This window comes from Haemaphysalis longicornis, unplaced genomic scaffold (genome assembly GCF_048455015.1).
Source record: "Haemaphysalis longicornis isolate Haplotype H1 unplaced genomic scaffold, Haemaphysalis longicornis Haplotype H1 scaffold_7, whole genome shotgun sequence".
In the NCBI taxonomy this organism is placed as follows: Eukaryota; Metazoa; Arthropoda; class Arachnida; order Ixodida; family Ixodidae; genus Haemaphysalis; species Haemaphysalis longicornis.
In genome coordinates, this window is record NW_027526422.1 from 73336977 (window position 1) to 73355684 (window position 18708).

Genomic DNA, 18708 nt, shown 5'->3' on the forward strand with positions numbered 1-18708 from the left:
TGGATTGTGTTGGATTGTGTTGCGTCATAGCCGCGGCAGACGCGCTGGGGCCGGTGCATGTCCAGTACTCTCTCTTCGCGGTTTCCTCTCCTTCGGGCGCGCTGCGCATATAACCGGTGTGCCGTTCTCCGGCGAAGCAACATCAACGCTTGGCTCAAACACCTAGAGTCCACGCCGCTTTACAAGTACGCCAACGTCGTCATCGACTGGGACCGGCTTACGCAGTCCCCTCAACGTTACGCGCGCTATTCGCCGCGAGCTCGACATGTAGGTGGCGACAGCGTCGAGCTGCTAGTGTGGATGCTCCGCTGAGCGGCCCCGTAAGAATGCACACTGTGGGCGCGCTTCGTGCTTTTTCTCGCCGTATGTGCGCACGAAAAGTGCAAACAAGAGTGGTATGCTGTAGTTCGGTTCCTCAACGTTCAATGTATAGCATGGAAGCGGCCGTCAGTCTTCATTACTACGCCAAAAAAAGCGACGACTCATCGGGAATCTCAGAATGGCCGTAATTCTGACAATGAACTTGTACGCTGTGGCTGGTAGCAAGCTTGATCTTTCCAGACTATGGCTTTGAGCCTTCAATAAAAGCATAAATAGAAACAAATCAAGAAGCCTCGATCTCTGATATTCAGTTAACAACGGCAATCTCAATCGCTTTCACTCGTAGCATGACGCATTCTTGCATTTGTGGGATGCCCTGAAATGGTAACACTACTTAACTGCCCCGAAATTCTTTCTAAGAGCTTACGATATTTTTTGTGTGTTCAAAAGGCAACATAAAATTACTGAATTTTGATCAGCGCAGAGATATAACGGGTCCTTTAAATGAAATTTTAGCGAATCTGAAGGAAGGTTTGATGAATAACGGTTTCAGATCACTTATTTACGGCTTTCGTCGCAAGTGACCTTGCGAATTGAATTGTCAACGCACGCAGTACAATCAACATCTCATGTTTAGCTAGGTTTTCGCAAAGTGACACGCAGGTTTACAGAGAGCAAACCAAGCTCCCGGGGCCTCACAGTGAGCACACATTTTCTGTTACGGCTGCTCTGCTCTGATGACGATTTGCGTTCCTTTTAAAACCTAACAGGTGCCTGCAACAGCGAGATGTGTTTGCAATCTTGCGTTTAAGGTAGCTTACGAACCCTAAGATGGCAATAAATGAAGTTGCGCTGCTGCAGATGTAGTAAAACATTTCCTTTTTATTTCCCGTTGCGAATCAGCGCAACGGGTTCCCGGGAACTACTGTGTTATGTTGTAAACTGAATATCGCCTTTGTCTTGGCATTTAATTCTTGAGGATTGGTTAAAAAAGAAATTCTGTGCATTTCTTGTTTTTTGCGGGAAGAGGGGGGGGAGTCCCGCCATCGTTGCAAGAGCAGCGAGAAGAGAACGGATGCAACGCGAAAAGCCAAACTATGGTTATCAGTATTACTTACAATCGAAACTACACTAGGCGTCGTGTTCTGTAGCGGTCACAAAGCAGTACTTTTAAACGTATTTTCAAAACTGACTAACCGCCCTTTGGTCCGAGATTGTCCAGGAATTGTGGCTCGCCTTTTTCAAAATTGTATTGAAAGCAAGCATTGTGGGAAAAAATTAAAAAAAAAACAGCGAGTCATGGCACACACCCCTCACACCTGTGGGCAACAACGTGCATTATACTACGCGTTTTCTTCTCTTTCTTTAAACTTAGGTCCATCTTAAGAGGTTAAGACGTGACCACATTAGGCATTTGGTTATGCTGAGTGAGACAAATTTCTGGACAAGGTGATTCATGTCGGATTTGAAAATGATATATATGAAAATGACACACGAAATGCCACATGATAGACGCAAACCCAGAACTGCTTAATTTTACCGAAAAATCCCCCCTAAATACTCTTGCGTATCCATAGAAACGTATTTTAAATAATACGTAAAATTAGCAACTCGATACAGTTGAATAAATGTTTATTCCTCCTCCTCTGTATAAAAACGACTGTCCAAAATGGTATTTATTTTAGAAACGGTACGGGAAGGACACGATCACACAGGCACTTGCGGGTGTAAAATACGTGTCCGGTAACGTATGGGCGATAGCGCACGGGTCGTGTGCAGTGTAAATATTTTTGTTTGTTTCTTCTTTCTATAAGGACACAGCGCAATTTTACAAGGGTGTGGAATTTGCACGCGTATGCACAGGTCTTGTCGCTTCTTATTCGTTTCGTGTACTAAAATTTCATCCTTTAAATAATCACCACGCCACCTTCAAACAGCACCCTTCGACGTTCCCGAAACGGCAGACTACTGCACTCAACAATACGAAAAGTGCAATGTGTGGAAGCAATGTGTATAACACGTTTCACACTCAAGCGGTGACCACGGCGAAGACGTTTCGTGGAATTAAACCAGCGCATTAACCCTCAACGGCCGCTGATTATTGCGTTTCTAGAGGAAATGCGCAAGCAGAGGTAACTATGTCATTGCTTACTGCCAAACAAGTGCACATATCCGTTATTTGTCGTGTGCAGCACGCGTCTTGCGCCGCACGCAACGTGAAAAAGCAGACGACGCGAGAGCGCCATCCACACTAGGAGCGGTTCGTCCCGCCGCCGCCAGGGGCTGACTGTGTTCGCGCTCGGGGCGAATAAAACGCGGTCCCTTCGCCGCTCCGCCTATGCGTCGCATCTACACAGGGGTTCCCGCGAGGGGAGGTGGGAGTTTTTTTGCTTCTTTCGCCGCCCCTGTCCATTTAAATTCGCCATTTTAGGCTTAGCTGTCTCGTAGCAGGCCTTATCTCCATTCGATTCAGAAGGGGTGCACGGCAACGTTGCAGAGGAAGTTCTGTGGTGCCGGTGCATGTGCAGCAGCGTGGTTCCGCGGTGCCGTGCATCACGGTTGCACCGTCAGTAGCGCCCCTGCGTGTTTACAATCGAGCGAGCTGCAGGCATAGCCGTCTGCTAATCATCCTCGCCTGTCGTCCTCTACGACTGGATGTTTACGGCCATCTGGGTTGCGCCGTACGCATCAGCGGCGACGCAAAGTTTGTCCCACGCATCTTCGAGCTCAACGGACATTTTCACGCGGTCGCCGCAACTGCCGGTAGCCGCCTACCAACCCGCAACGCCCGAACGCTCACGGCACCGAATCGCTGCACCTCCTCCGTAGCAGGTGCAGCGGTTCTCTGTACCGCGGTGGCACCCCTGCAGCACCATAAGCAATCGAGCGACGCGGTGCACGGCACCATTCCTGCAGCGGCGAATCGAGCGCTTTGGTGCAGCGCACCGTGCAACGGCGCAGGCGTTGCAGGGAATCGCGTCTGAATCGAATGGAGCTCTTATCGAAGCCGCCAGCGTATAACAACCGATAACAACCGAAGAGTCAGCTGCTCGTTTCAAACAAGTGTTGCGTCGGCGTCACTTTATGTAGCTTCGCGATGCCGAGTTGTTGTGCCTTCGGCTGCTCGAACAAGGTCAGTGCAGTCACGGCCAGCTCGGCTGTAGAAAGCTGTAATTTATTCAAGCCCACACATGAATCAAAGTTAGCTGTACAGCATGAAAAGGCTTCAAAATTGCGCTTGTTAGCGCGCTTCTGGCCTTGGAATACGGTAGTTATTATAGAATTGGGCGCTACAGCTAATTTTAAGCTGAGCGCATTCTTTAACTGCGCGTTCTTTGTTCCAGCCTTTTCCACATATGCCCGACAGGGCCTTACTCGAAGTAATTGTGAACGCCAATCGCACGAACATTGCTATGCCACGGACGCACTGCCAAAAAAAGTACGGCCGTCATGGGCGAGGCCAACGAGAAGACGCGAGAACTTTGACCCTAATAGAAGCCTATAACGACGTGAAAGTGACATATATTTTGCAACAGCGTCAAAGCACCGTAAAGTGCACGGAATAAAGGTGACATGAATGTCAGCAGCTAACGCGGGGCGCATACTGAGCGCTGCCTAATGATCTACAACTAACGCAAAAAACGCGAACGCAACAAAGCCAGCGCAGCGCTCGAACTGTGGCGAACCAAGGTCACCGCGAACCATGCGCAAGCCCTCTGTGCAGCGCTTGCACGACCACAACTTAATCACGCAAATGCAAGAACGGAATTACTGTAACAGAGCAATTTGAAACATCCACGTTCGATCCTTTCGCTTTCACGAACTATCATGAGCATGCCGCACCCGTAAACAAACACCGCGCTGTCCGTATGCGCCAGCGGCATCCATTACGCAAATATCCCCTTCCACACAAAAATATACAACAAAACAGCCTCACTTAGGGCGTGTTGGTAATATGGGCCTCTAGAAATACTATGTAACAGAGCAGTTTTAAACGTCCACGTTCGATCCTTTTGCGTTCACGAACTATCCTGAGCATGCCGCACACGTAAACAAACACCGCGCTGTCCGTATGCGCCCGCGGCATCCACCCCGCAAATATCCCCTTCTATACAAAAATATACAACATAACAATCTCACTTAATGCGTGTTGGTAAAACGGGGCTCTAGAAATACTATTAATGCTACCCAAGAGCGATTGCTGCGCGAAAACAATAGCAAACTGGACGAAAAACTGCAGCGAGCGGCCCGAAGCATTGCGAGGGCGTCTGCTCTGAGGAGGCCAACAAAAATGGCGGCCCCGCCGCGGAGTTAAAGGGACCGCGGCGCCGCGGGTGAGGGGAGAGAAAAAAGAGGAGGGCAGCGGAGAAGGAGGGAGCAGTTGGCGCTACCTTAGTTATTTTAGGGATCTTAACTCAGAAAAGATTGGAGCGCCCTCTTCCCCTCCAGTTTTAAACCATTAATCCCTGCCCCTACCAAGCCACTTTTCGCGATATAGAATACAGAAACGTATGACTACAATGCCGTAACACATACAAAAAAACTCCCACCTCCCCTCGCGGGAACCCCTGTGTAGATGCGACGCATAGGCGGAGCGGCGAAGGGATCGCGTTTTATTCGCCCCGAGCGCGAACACAGTCGGCCCCTGGCGGCGGCGGGACGAACCGCTCCTAGTGTGGATGGCGCTCTCGCGTCGTCTGCTTTTTCACGTTGCGTGCGGTGTAAGACGCGTGCTGCACACGACACATAACGGATATGTGCACTTGTTTGGCAGTAAGCAATGACATAGTTACCTCTGCTTGCGCACTTCCTCTAGACACGCAATAATCAGCGGCCGTTGAGGATTAATGCGCTGGTTTAATTCCACGAAACGTCTTCGCCGTGGTCACCGCTTGAGTGTGAAACGTGTTATAAACATTGCTTCCACACATTGCACTTTTCGTATTGTTGAGTGCAGTAGTCTGCCGTTTCGGGAACGTCGAAGGGTGCTTTTTGAAGGTGGCGGGGTGATTATTTAAAGGATAAAATTTTAGTAGCGAAACGGGTAAGAAGCGACAAGACCTGTGCATACGCGTGCAAATTCCACACCCTTGTAAAATTGCGCTGTGCCCTTATAGAAAGAAGAAACAAACAAAAATGTTTACACTGCACACGACCCGTGCGCTATCGCCCATACATTACCGGACACGTATTTTACACCCGCAAGTGCCTGTGTGATCGTGCCCTTCCGGTACCTTTTCTTAAATAAATACTATTTTGGACAGTCGTTGTTTATACTGAGGAGGAGGAATAAACATTTATTCAACTGTATCGAGTTGCTAATTTTACGTATTATTTAAAATACGTTTCTATGGATACGCAAGAGTATTTAGGGAGGATTTTTCGGTAAAATTAAGCAGTTGTGGGTTTGCGTCTGTCATGTGGCATTTCATGTGTCATTTTCCTATATATCATTTTCAAATCTGACATGAATCACCTTGTCCAGAAACGTGTCTCACTCAGCATAACCAAATGCCTAATGTGGTCACGTCTTAACCTCTTAAGATGGACCTAAGTTTAAAGAAAGAGAAGAAAACGCGTAGTATAATGCACGTTGTTGCCCACAGGTGTGAGGGGTGTGTGCCATGACTCGCTGTTTTTTTTAATTTTTTTCCCATAATGCTTGCTTTCAATACAATTCTGAAAAAGGCGAGCCACAATGCCTGGACAATCTCGGAGTTTTGAAAATACGTTTAAAGTACTGCTTTTTGACCGCTACAGAACACGACGCCTAGTGTAGTTTCGATTGTAAGTAATACTGATAACCATAGTTTGGCTTTTCGCGTTGCATCCGTTCTCTTCTCGCTGCTCTTGCAACGATGGCAGGATTCTCCCCCCCCCCCCCCTCTTCCCGAAAAAAAAAAAAGAAATGCACAGAATTTCTTTTTAAACCAATCCTCAAGAATTAAATGCCAAGACAAAGGCGATATTCAGTTTACAACATAACACAGTAGTTCCCGGGAACCCGTTGCGCTGATTCGCAACGGGAAATAAAAAGGAAATGTTTTACTACATCTCCAACAGCGCAACTTCATTTATTGCCATCTTTAGGGTTCGTAAGTGACCTTAAACGCAAGAATGCAAACACATCTCGCTGTTGCAGGCACCTGTTAGGTGTTAAAAGGAACGCAAATCGTCAACAGAGCAGAGCAGCCGTAAAAGAAAATTTGTGCTCATTGTGAGGTCCCGGGAGCTTGGTTTGCTCTCTGTAAACCTGCTTGTCACTTTGCGAAAACCTAGCTAAACATGAGATGTTGATTGTACTGCGTGGGTTGACAATTCAATTCGCAAGTTCACTTGCGACGAAAGCCGTAAATAAGTGATCTGAAACCGTTATTCATCAAACCTTCCTTCAGATTCGCTAAAATTTCATTTAAAGGACCCGTTAGAGCGATTACATTTATATCTCTGCGCTGATCAAAATTCAGTAATTTTATGTTGCCTTTTGAACACACAAAAAATATCGTAAGCTCTTAGAAAGAATTTCGGGGCAGTTAAGTAGTGTTACCATTTCAGGGCATCCCACAAATGCAAGAATGCGTCATGCTACGAGTGAAAGCGATTGAGATTGCCGTTGTTAACTGAATATCAGAGATCGAGGCTTCTTGATTTGTTTCTATTTATGCTTTTATTGAAGGCTCAAAGCCATAGTCTGGAAAGATCAAGCTTGCTACCAGCCACAGCGTACAAGTTCATTGTCACAATTACGGCCATTCTGAGATTCCCGATGAGTCGTCGCTTTTTTTGGCGTAGTAATGAAGACTGACTGCCGCTTCCATGCTATACATTGAACGTTGAGGAACCGAACTACAGCATACCACTCTTGTTTGCACTTTTCGTGCGCACATACGGCGAGAAAAAAGCACCAAGCGCGCCCACAGTGTGCATTCTTACGGGCCGCTCAGCGGAGCATCCACACCAGCAGCGCGACGCTGTCGCCACCTACATGTCGAGCTCGCGGCGAATACGTAACGTTGAGGGGACTGCGTAAGCCGGTCCCAGTCGATGACGACGTTGGCGTACTTGTAAAGCGGCGTGGACTCTAGGTGTTTGAGCCAAGCGTGGATGTTGCTTCGCCGGAGAACGGCACACCGGTTATATGCGCAGCGCGCCCGAAGGAGAGGAAACCGCAGAAGAGATAGTACTGCACATGCGCCGGCCCCAGCGCGTCTGCCGTGGCTATGACGCAACGTGCCGCGGCTATGACGCAACACAATACAACACAATCCACTTTAATCCAATTCAATCCAATCCAAATCGAAGCCAAGCCAAGCCAAACCAATCTAATCCAAGCCAATACAATCGAATTCAATGCAATGCCCCTCGCGAGAGAGTGTTCGCTATCGGAGAGGAGAGGGGGTGAGCGGCGGAGAGCGCAGCTGGCGCGGCGAGGAGAATGGGGGAGGGGCGGACAACGCCGACGACGACGACGACGACGACGACGCCGGAGGGACAAGGCGAGTGAATGAGATGCTCTGCATCTAAAATTGAAATCCACCTAAGAGTGCGGACGCGAAACTTTGAGAGTTCGGAAGCGAACCCATGCCTGGGTATCGGAGAAATAGCACGCCGTGAGGAAAATGACGACGCTGCGTACCGCACCGGATAGGGCGAGCGTTTATCGTCATGTGGGCGTGTAGGGTTAATGGGCATAAACAGCAAACGAAGGCACCTCAAAAGCAACACCTAAAGGAATGGAAGTACCTTTTCCCTGAGCCCAAAAATCGTCATACGCCGATCTAGCTCTCCCTAAATCGGAAATTGCACCCGTGTGAACGCTGCTATGGTGCACCTGGAATAACTCGTAGCTTAATTGCTTTAGAGCGCGGGACTTCGTTTGGCGCAAATACGCGAGTAACGTGTGATTGAGGTTCCATGAAAATATGTCTGCCTCTTCGAAAGGTATAGATACGGAAACTGCCGAAAAAAGTTAGCAAAAAAGAAAATCTGTGCTCAGTGCAAACCTAATATCACTGGTTATATGGTGTGGTTTTTAATAATAATGAATACGAATGTAACCAATTATAACAATAATGTTTTAAAGCATCTGATCTGAATTTTCACTGAGCTAGTTGTAGCATATTGCGCTTCATGGGATTTTGTTGTTCTTCGCTATCAGATTAAGTATGTTGCTGCAAGAAAAAAGACATAACTGTTTGTGTTTTGTTGTTTTCCTCGATCGCAGATTTCTCCATAAAGTGTCCAGTATGGCTTCGAACCCCGTATTTTATAAAGACCGACAAAGCGCCGTGCAAAAAGCCGCAGTGTTTTACCAGTCTTGTTTCGCTGTGCTAAAGGACGACCTCAACCATCTTCGAGTGGTAAAGAATTCGCTTTTGGAGTTCGGCGTTTTCTGGCCGGAGCTCAACAACCAGTCGAACGCATTGGAAATATTGTTTTCTGTTGCCTCAGCTTGGAACTGGGGAAGTCCCGTGCACTTCTTTCTGAATAGGCCTGGAGTTCTCGAAGCTAAGCCCGCAGTACTTTTTGGTGTTACAATGAAGAAGACTGAAGCCATGCTCCAGGAGGCATCGGAGAATAAGACTTACTACCAGAGGTTCTTCGAGAAACTCGCCGAGGATTTTTCAAGACCAGGAGCTAAGGTAGGAAATTGCAAATTCTGGTGAAAACGAAAGTATCCAGAAAAAGCAGAAAAAGTGGGAACACAGGTATCCCTACTTTTAACAGAAAACTAGAGATATATTAGCGGTCGTACCTTATTCAAAATATTTGCGGCGGTATGAAATTTGAGTACACGTGTTTAGGGCATCTTCCACACGCAGACACACACACCCTCAGGAATCTTTATTCCGTACGACCGTAGCTACTGAGCAAATGACAGGGAGTCACCCCTTTTGTGGGAATGGACTTCTCATACACGACACAAGAACGCGGCAACTACTGTTTATTGCACCCTTTTCTTCTAAATAGAAACTAGATCGTCATCGACCTCAATATTTTGCTACTACCCTTAATAAGTACCCCTTTGCTGTCGCAATACCGACGGGATGTTGAGTCTCCAACCCAGGATTAATTCGCACTCGCGAGTGTCGTACGCTACTATTAGGTTCGTCATGATAAGATGTAGTAGATGGCACCGCGTAAGAAAGGCCGTATTTAGCTCAATTTTGTTTTCGCGAGCGCAGTCAGTTGATTACAGTTTCCGCCGACAACATCTAATATCAGGAAGGCTGAAGGTTATCCTGAGGAATAACCCCAAAAGGAGCACAAACATCTTCGTACTTTTTAACCGCCAAAGGAAGCTGCAAAAAGTTTAAACATAAAAGACAGAATGTATGTTTAGGAAAAAACCACCAGAAGGCGTAATGATAAGGTAATATAATTAGCTTCACATAAAAACAATCACTTGCAATTTTTCAGCGCCAGGAATTTCTAGTACGCCGTATATTCTTTTCGTAGCAAAGATATTTTGTACGAGAGGGATTTTTAATATACACTAACTATGATGAAATACTGCAAATTTGACGGCACGAGCGAGGCCCTCGTGGTGTGCTCTTATCTCGTTCTGTTTATTTTGCGCTATTCCATCCTAATTTCGTACGAGTTCTGAAGGCGACGTAATCGCAGTTATTTTCTAACCGACCATACAGTAAAAGCTCGCGGCGAAAATCGGGTGCACACGGTATCGTCGTTTTTATAAAATTAGTTTGCAAGGAAATGGCGCGTCATTTGTTCGTTCTACCACGAAAAGTTTATTTTCCCAGCATTTCCCAAATCCACACTTTAGTTTGACAGTAACCAATTTTCTTTGCCATTTTACTGATATGGCTTACGAGCACAGGGATGATTTTACATACATAAATTATTAGCTTAATATGTATATACGCTCGTATATGGAAATCGTTTAAACATCAGCCAACAGTCTAACACTTTGTGCCCATTTCTGAAGGATTGCTACCCAAAGACAGAAAAGCTGAAAACAACAAAACATTTATTTAAAAGGAAGCCATTCCCAATGGTCGATCAACTCACTATTTCTCTTTAATATTGTTTGTTGTGGCCTAAATAACTCCCTAACCCTGCCTATTTAAATACTTGTCTTAATCCTTTTTTTTTCATTTCACAGGCCACATCTTACCAAGAGCACCGAAATATTGAGTCTAGGGTGCTGCAACGTTTAGAAAAGATATATTGGATGAAGAATTTTACTACAGCGACAAACACCAGCGTTGAAGAAGTCATAACACTGTCGAACTACTCGATAAGAAGGAGCGATTGGGACAAGAAGCTGAGTGCACACTTTAACGTCACGCCTGGAGGCTTCGATGCATACTCCTTCACGATATACAACACCGAGTTTTTTGGTGCTTTTTTTCAGATGCTATCGAGCGATGAAGAGACTGCTATAGCCTACTACGTCGGATGGTGTATTGTCCAGGTAGTGTCTCAACTAGCAACTAAAGAACTGATTCAGTACTCGTACACTAATCATTACGAAGCGATTATCGGCCACGAAGACCTCTGTTCTACAATGACCTTGAACTACTTTGGCCTTCCTTTCTACGCAGGCTACATGAGCGGTTATATACGCCCTCTAACCATTAGCCGCGCTCATAAGATATTCAAAAACGCCAAGGCCACATTTGGCACAGCCCTCGAAAGGTCGGATTTCAAGAAGTTTTTCGCACCACTCTCAGGGCTGAGCATAGGCAGCGAAACGAGTATAGTGGAGTTAGTAAGAAAACGTAACGAATATGTGCTTAACAGCATGTACATGAGGTTTCCCGACATGAAACAAAGCATCTGGAGCAACATCCCCGAAGCGACGCATGCAAGACGAATAACTGAGTTAAACGAAACATTGCTAGATTACATCGACGTGGACCTCCAGGCCGTCTACAGACTAAGGAAGCAGCACGTTCAGCTTCTGCCTATTGCGTTCGAGGCACCTTTTTACGATGACGACACCATTGCCGCAGCAAACTACGGCGCCCTTGGCAGCGAGATGGCGTCTGGTTTGGCCACGCTCATCATCACAATTATGAATATGTCTGCGAATGACACGTTCGCGAAGCTGGGAAGCAATTCATCGTGCTTCGCGACTTCACAGCTAACTTCAACGGCCGCAAGCCATCCTTTGTCTGAAAAGAACAATTTGGAACTGCTTGTGCGCTCTACTGCTTTGCGGATGACATACTATGCCTATTTTGCTGGGGATAGAGATTGGAGAGATTACCGGTTGAGCGGCTACACTCAGCTGACGGATAAGAAACTGCTGTTTATTTTCTGGTGTATTCTGCAGTGCGGAAAGCCGGATGCTAAGTTCAAGTGCAATGGTCCAGTAGAAGCCTTCAAGAGCTTTGGAACCGCGTTTGGTTGTTCCCCTGGAGATCCAATGCACAGTGGACGTGATTGTGTCGCGCTTATTTAAGAAGAAACTTTTATCAGCGCAATCTTCGCTATTAAACGGAATATTACTTTATTAGCTAAAAGCTCCTAAATAGACATGGGCATTTCCAAAGCGACATGAAATTTCAAAAAATGCCATTTTTGTACACGGAGAAAACTTTTGAAAGTGCGAAAAATATTTTGTGGGCAGTTCGTGATTTGGGCATGTTGATTTGGTATTTCAGGGAGTTACGTTACTTGTGGTTAGCTAGTCTGCATTTTTTAGTCGCCTTGTTACATATCCATTGCAAGTATTACTGCTGACATAAAATATCTTTTTATAGATAACACACGTGCAAAGTTATTGGCCACTAAGACATGTGCGAAGTTTGGCTTGTCATCTTAGTCCCAGAATGGGTTGGCACTGCTTGTTACGCCATCGCCCATAATGCATGCTCTCCACGACAAATACCGACGTAAAACGCGTTCACTCAAATCGCCTACACTAAGTATCAACAAAAACCCGCCGCGGTGGCTCAGCGGCTAAGACGTTGTGCTGCTGAACAGGAGGTCGCGGATTCGATTCCCTGCCGCAGTGGCCGCTTTTCTGATGGAGACGAAAAGTTGAAAGGCCCGTGTGTTCGAGATTTCGGCGCATATTAAAGATCCTCAGGTGGCCAAAATTAATCCGGAGACCTCCACTACGGCGCGCCTCATCCCCTGTGTTGCGTCGGCGCATTAAAGCCTACAATCAATCAAGGATCAACAAAAATCCTCACAAAGGTACTGAACTTTTCCATGATGTATTGCGTGGGTACCAGGTTTACTGAACACAGTCCTAACCGCATGGCGTATCACGCATGACAGCAAACTTTAAATAAACCAACATAAAGATCACCGCAGTACGCAGTGAAATAACATTATTGGAGCACGGCCAGGTCCCGAAGAAAGGTTCGATGTCCCGAAAGCAGGAACACCGAACAAATATTTCAAGAACACCTCTTTTGCCTTACCTTTCAACCAAATTGTCCGTTCTGTTCCTTGCTGCACTCACCATTAGAGTCTACTAGACGGTTTCTTACATTGTGCTTGCTTGTTACTTGTCAGTTGAGGTCCCCCAGATGCTGAGTACGCTGCAAGAACTTCAGCCTGTGTGCCCGCGGCAATTAACTGACTTTTGCTGTGCCATACATAAGATATACCGTGCGGTAAGGTATCAAAGAGTGCGTGTGGAAGATGTTGGCATAAGCGATTACGTCAATTGATTGAGCACATTCTTGTATGAGTCAAAGGTTCAAAGAACAATTTACACTCTCACCCCTCTCCCCAGATATCTTTTCTGTTTATTGCAGCCCTTCGATTAATTAATGATGTCGTCCTAGGATTTTCTCATCATATAAAAATACCAATGGTCTCAGCCACTCAAGGGAGGACCAAGCAACACAACGGCACAAACGGCACAACACGGTCGTTGTCTTCTGTAGAAATAATTTGTGGGATGGCCTTTAGAAGAAGTTGGAAGGGCTTCTCTACATGCTAGACCTAAACCTGAGGACACAGAACTGAAGTTTTTGTCCGACATCCTGCATGAGACACGAAAAAACTCCGTGCCGCGAAATTGTACAAAAATATCAAACGGCATATTTTTGAAAAACCGTTGACGTCAACATTATCGCCTGCATGTGAACTCGTTTCGCACTCTCTACAAACAATAAAGCCGAAAGTGACATTACACATGAAATAGACAAATCGACAATAGAAGACAAAATAATTGCGCTTTATTTTGCGGAAATTGGTGCCACAGTGGTAGTGTTTAATGTTAAGTTTCGAAAACACTGAAGGAAAGTTGTCTCGGCGTTTGCGTTATTTGTGAACGACAGCAGTATCGTTTACACTTTCCATTATAATGTTGAGGAGCAGCATCACGAGATGTATGTTTTCGAAACGTCGTGCGTTACGCTGAACGGGAAGTGATGACTGAACGGGAATCAAGAGAGTCGGTCTAATTGTTTTGACTCAAGCTATGTCAACTTGACTAGAAGTGCGTATTGAACTTGCGGAACAAACATAGGAAAACGGGAAATAAAAGAATACTGTGCCATAGAAAGAAGACTTTTCTCAGCTTTTGAAGACCCGTTCTTGAATTTTTTAACCTAGGACAGTGTGCATGCAAATGTGCTGACAGTTTGGAATAAAAAGCTAATATTTTGCCTCTCGGCAGCCCCACAGGAAGTGAGGGTGCGTTGTTGTATGTAGCTAGCGAGGGCATCGGTCAAGTGCTTTTAGATGCGAAGCATCTCTTGCTCGGGGGGACGTCCCGCGTCCGTGCCCCGTCCGCAGCGCCTCTGATGATGATTGTGGCAGGATGCCCCTAGGGATTGGTCATCCAAAGAATACATCACGAGATAGCTTCGCGTTCAACCACCATCGTCATCTTCCCGTAGGGGAACCGCTGAAGAAGAAGAAGGAGAAGAAGACAAAGCTGAGAAGAGGAGGGCGTGTACGTTGCTCTCAGCCGGTGCACGAACGCCAACAACCTTTACCTCACCAATGCTGACGGAGACTACCGATTCTACCACAGAGACGACAACATCGTTAAGAACACGATGGACGAGTTTCGGCGCCTCGAGAACCACCGCCTACTCACTGTCACACAACAGTACTTGCGTGCTTTGCCACCGGTGTGGACCCGGACGCGGAATTCCCTCTGGCACTACTAAACACCAGATCACTCAACATAACGGCAACACAATGAAACCACACGGAACCCCCATGATGCTTTGCATCCTCATGAGGGTTCCCCACGGGAAGATGATGTAATTTTTTTGGTGAGAGTAAGGCGAAGCGTGAGGAGGAGGAAGATGAGCGGACCAGGCTTCGATCCTGGAACCCACCCCAGCGTCATCGGGGCCTTCCGACACATTAGGCTTTTCGATACAAGTTCCAGGCTGTGATCCTGGTGGGGGACCCCGCGGCAACGCACCGTCGACGGCTCCGCACACGAGTTTCAGCTGGGCTGCCAGGCTTCAACGCTGCGGCTGCGCACCCGTGGCACCTGCCGACGTCACCAGGGGCTACGCACCCTGGGCTCTTGGCAGCTCAGGTTGGGCTCACTATGACGGTTTAAGTCAGGACTCACCGGACCAACTACACGCGAAACGCACTGCTATTTCGTGAGACATGGGCGGGAGTAGGGGGTCATAAATATCATCTGTGCTGATTAAATCTTTTCTGTGCGCCCTACCCCTTGGGTGGATTGATGTGACAATATCGCACAATGTATGCATTAATGCAGGCGTGAGTACGCTTAATAAATGTTCGTCTGGAATACGAAAAAAAAATCGCCTGGAATACGAAGCGCGAAAAGCACCGTCAAAGACTGGCGATGGACTAATGGCGCCACCTTCCATTTGCCGTGGGAGACACACGATCGTACTACCCAAATCCACTGCCAGGTAGCGCCAGTGGTTCCACAGCGGTGAGGTCAGTGTTGCGTTTTTTTTCCACGGGCAGTGGCCGAAGTGTTTCATTTATTATCGCAAAAATCATGCATCCGTGTACTTTTAAAGACGATAGCCTTTCTTGGGCTACTTAAACCCAGAAATTTTGGTCTGTCTGTATGTCTGTATGTCTGTTTGTATGTCTGTATGTCTGTCTGTCTGTCTGTGACTCGATTCAGCCATCCGGCCAAAGCAAAACAATACCAGTGCAATAGTATTATATAGTCACAGCTAAATCTACCCGTATATGTCCGGTGTAATGTTCATACTTGTCAACATTGTTGAATAAGAACAAGACGTTACGCAAATATGAGACAACAAATGAATACAGAAGTGATATTTGCAGTGTTTCTTTATAAAAAAAAAGGGCCCATCTCCCCGCGAGGGGGACTCGAGTAAATGCGCCGCATAGGGGGTGGGTGTATTGCGTTAACGTTTAGTGTTTGGGGAGTTGGTGGTAGTGAATGCGTTGTATCAGCAGCTTCTTGACGTAGTTTGAATGAGTCAAGGATATAAGGCGCGTTCGTAGCCTTCCATTCTGTGTCGGCTTTGTGGCGCAGTGGGTAGAGCACCTTGTACCTTGCGTTCCGCCCGCAGAGTCGTGGGATCGAAACCAGGCGCCGGTAAGTATTATTTTTTTATATAGTGTAGGGGGAGGGGTGCGGACCTGTTGTTGAGAGCGAGGAGGGTAGCGTGATGCGGGAGAGGAGGAGTGGGGGAGAGGGCGCACCTGGAACGGCTGTTGCGGACGCCGAGGCACGCCAACGCCGACAACGCCGGGTGACATCGCGAGTTAAAGAAATGCTCTGCATTTAAAAATCAAACATGCTTGACTTTTGCGAAGTTAAATACTTCATCAACTGCAGAAAAAGAATTTACTCCACCGTCGCCTGCTGTCGCCCGCGCCACTATAGCTTCTGGCGCCATTTTAAGAAATCAACCGGCAACAGTAACGCAAGGTTCCACTAGATAGGTTCCAAGTTCTGCTTGCAACGCACGTGGAGTAGGGAAACGCGGTTCTACAAACGTTGAAGTAGGGCGCCTCGATTAACGCGCGTCTTCGCCGTACGGCAGCGTTCGCATCGAGACACCTGGTTTGGAGCAGTGGAACGCGGGAAATTTAAAATGATTTAAGCAAACCTTTGGCGTCTTTACCTTGGGAGGAGCGCGACGCAAGAGGAACAACATGAGAGGTGAGCGGGAAAGCAAAGGGAGGCATTTACTTCGCAAAAGCCGATAAAGACTATCGTCTTTTGACGGCATTTTCAAGGAAAGGAGCAGATACGCGGCCAATTTTTTTTATAAAGGAACATTCCAAATGTCACTTATGTATTGATGTTTTGCTTCAGATATGCGTAATGGCTCGTTTTCGCTCGACAATGTCGAACAATATGAACATTGAAACATGGATTTAAGTTTAGAAATGACTGCGGCTACATAAATGCGTTCAATACCTGCATTAATTTTGGCCGGGTGGCTGACAGAGGCAACGCCGCCTGTATTAACATTGCCTGACGCGTCGCGCGCTTTTCAATAGGAGGGGTAGGAACGCTGAGTTCAGGCACTGATCCGCTATGTGGCACGTGCCGGCGGACATCTCGCTTACGTCACTGCTCGCGAGTCGCGAACGCTGCACCCACTTCTACGACGTGTGTCTGTCAGATTGCCTGTTGGGCTTCAAGGGTCGTTTCGCTTATATCTTAGCCACGACGGGGCGCTAGTTCTGTGGCGCACTGGGGATCTCGTTCAACGTGTCGCTCGCTTCATATTTGCTGCATTTTTCCAAAGATAAAGACGGAGGCGGACTGAAATAGTGTAAGAACATACTGATTGTCGGGTAGACATATAGCTAACAGAAAAAGGATATTTTCAGATGGGGCAGCCATTATTTTACTGATATTTTTCTTTCTGGAGTATTTAGATAAGAAAAAATTGCGTGCACGTTTTTTGTTCAGGGGCTCACTTCTACGATTACTTTCCAATAATGTCACGTGCTTGTAAACTTCAGAAAATTATAGGAAACAAAAGGATAAGCAGCTGGGATCCCGCCACGCTGTCCTGGCGCTTCTACAGTACGTCCTCAATTTTAGAAGTGCGTACCGATGCGGAGTGCGAACAGCGGGGTCAAAACAATACCTAAATGCGGAGGGGATAGAGGTGGGATGCCCCACTCAGAAAATTTCAGGGCCTGTGATCCGAGTAGACAAGCGCGCAAAGCCGGCATCAGCCTGCGGCAGCGCAAGGTATTTTCCTTCGTGACAAAGGAAGTTTTATCAGTGACAGACCAAGACAGATAGGCATGGTGAAAAACAAGAAGGCGTAGGAGCGCCGCCTCGGGAACGCTAAACAAACTTTCCACTATTTTGCATAGTTTCCGAGAAGCGGCGCTGGCTGGCGGACACGAAAGCACGCTGGAAGGCTACGGAGCGGGGAAGGGTAGGAGAGAGCAACAGGAGAGTGGCTGTTTGGCCATTTTTCGCTCACGCGTTAGGCATTGTTTATACAGGCGGCGTTGACAGAGGGACAGAAAGGCAGCCCAAGAAAGACTGCTGTGTTTAAAAGACTCAGATTTGGAAGTGGTGCTGATACTATTGGCCGCGAGGCCCACCACTGAAGAGGCCGGCGCTGCGGTCGTTTTGACGTCACTTGTGGGATCACCGTTCCTATCTTGCTGCATAGTTGGCTTGAAGCGCGTGACACTTCGCTTAGGAAGCGCGTTCTAAAAGTATTTTCGTGTTAATTTCCTTCGTTTGAAGTTAATTCGCAGTGCGTCAAGCGCAGTTCGACCTAACCGTGACTGTATAACCGTATCAACTGTGCTAGATTATCCGCAAACACCATGAGCGTGGTGGTGTATTACGCATTCGACCGAAGCATAAGCAGTGGTTTGTTTCCCCGATCAACAATGTGAACTACGACGATCGCCGAGTGAAGTTTCTAGATTTCCCTTGTTAGAAATGTATAAAGCAGGAAATCGTGAAGCGTTAACTGCTCGCAGAAGCACACGCACCCGGCGTGCCTGCTCGCACAGCCGACGGTGCGGCTCGAACCGACGCAGGTCGCGGCAGCAACAACTTGTCGCCGCTTTTTAAAATCGCACAAGTCGTTGAAAAGAAGTTCCAGATTGGTGAAAGTGGATGTTAGTGTGATGAAAAATTCTGATAGGTAGTGTCATCAGCTGTGGTTTTCAAAGCGATGCTCAAATATCTGCCGCGATTTACGCCGACCGGCCACGGAGGTCGGTCCCGGCAGCGCCGGCCCGTTCACGCACGGTGCGGCGAGCGGCCGAATTGATGGCTATGCTTGCGCACACGAATCGGCCGAGGCCGTGCAGGTATCTTTATCGTCGATCGCTTCAACGGAAATCACCGCGCTTACAGAGTTCCCAGCGTGGTGAAACGTTCTGTTAGGGACTGTCACTCGCAACTCTAACGGCGATGAAATATCTGCTGCGACGCCAAGCCTAAAGTTCCCAACATCCGATTACGTGCATCCGAAG

At 47.2% G+C, this 18708-nt stretch overlaps 1 protein-coding gene across 1 annotated transcript in view; it reads left to right on the forward strand.

Moving 5' to 3' along the window:
• The window catches only part of LOC144146350 (uncharacterized), a 59552-nt gene extending 50565 nt beyond the window's left edge, over positions 1 to 8987 (forward strand). The window contains exon 7 of the mRNA XM_077678305.1: positions 8813 to 8987. Within this exon, the coding sequence (XP_077534431.1) occupies positions 8813 to 8987 (175 nt within the window). The remainder of the gene's footprint in view (positions 1 to 8812) is intronic.
• The last annotated feature ends 9721 nt before the right edge of the window (positions 8988 to 18708 follow it).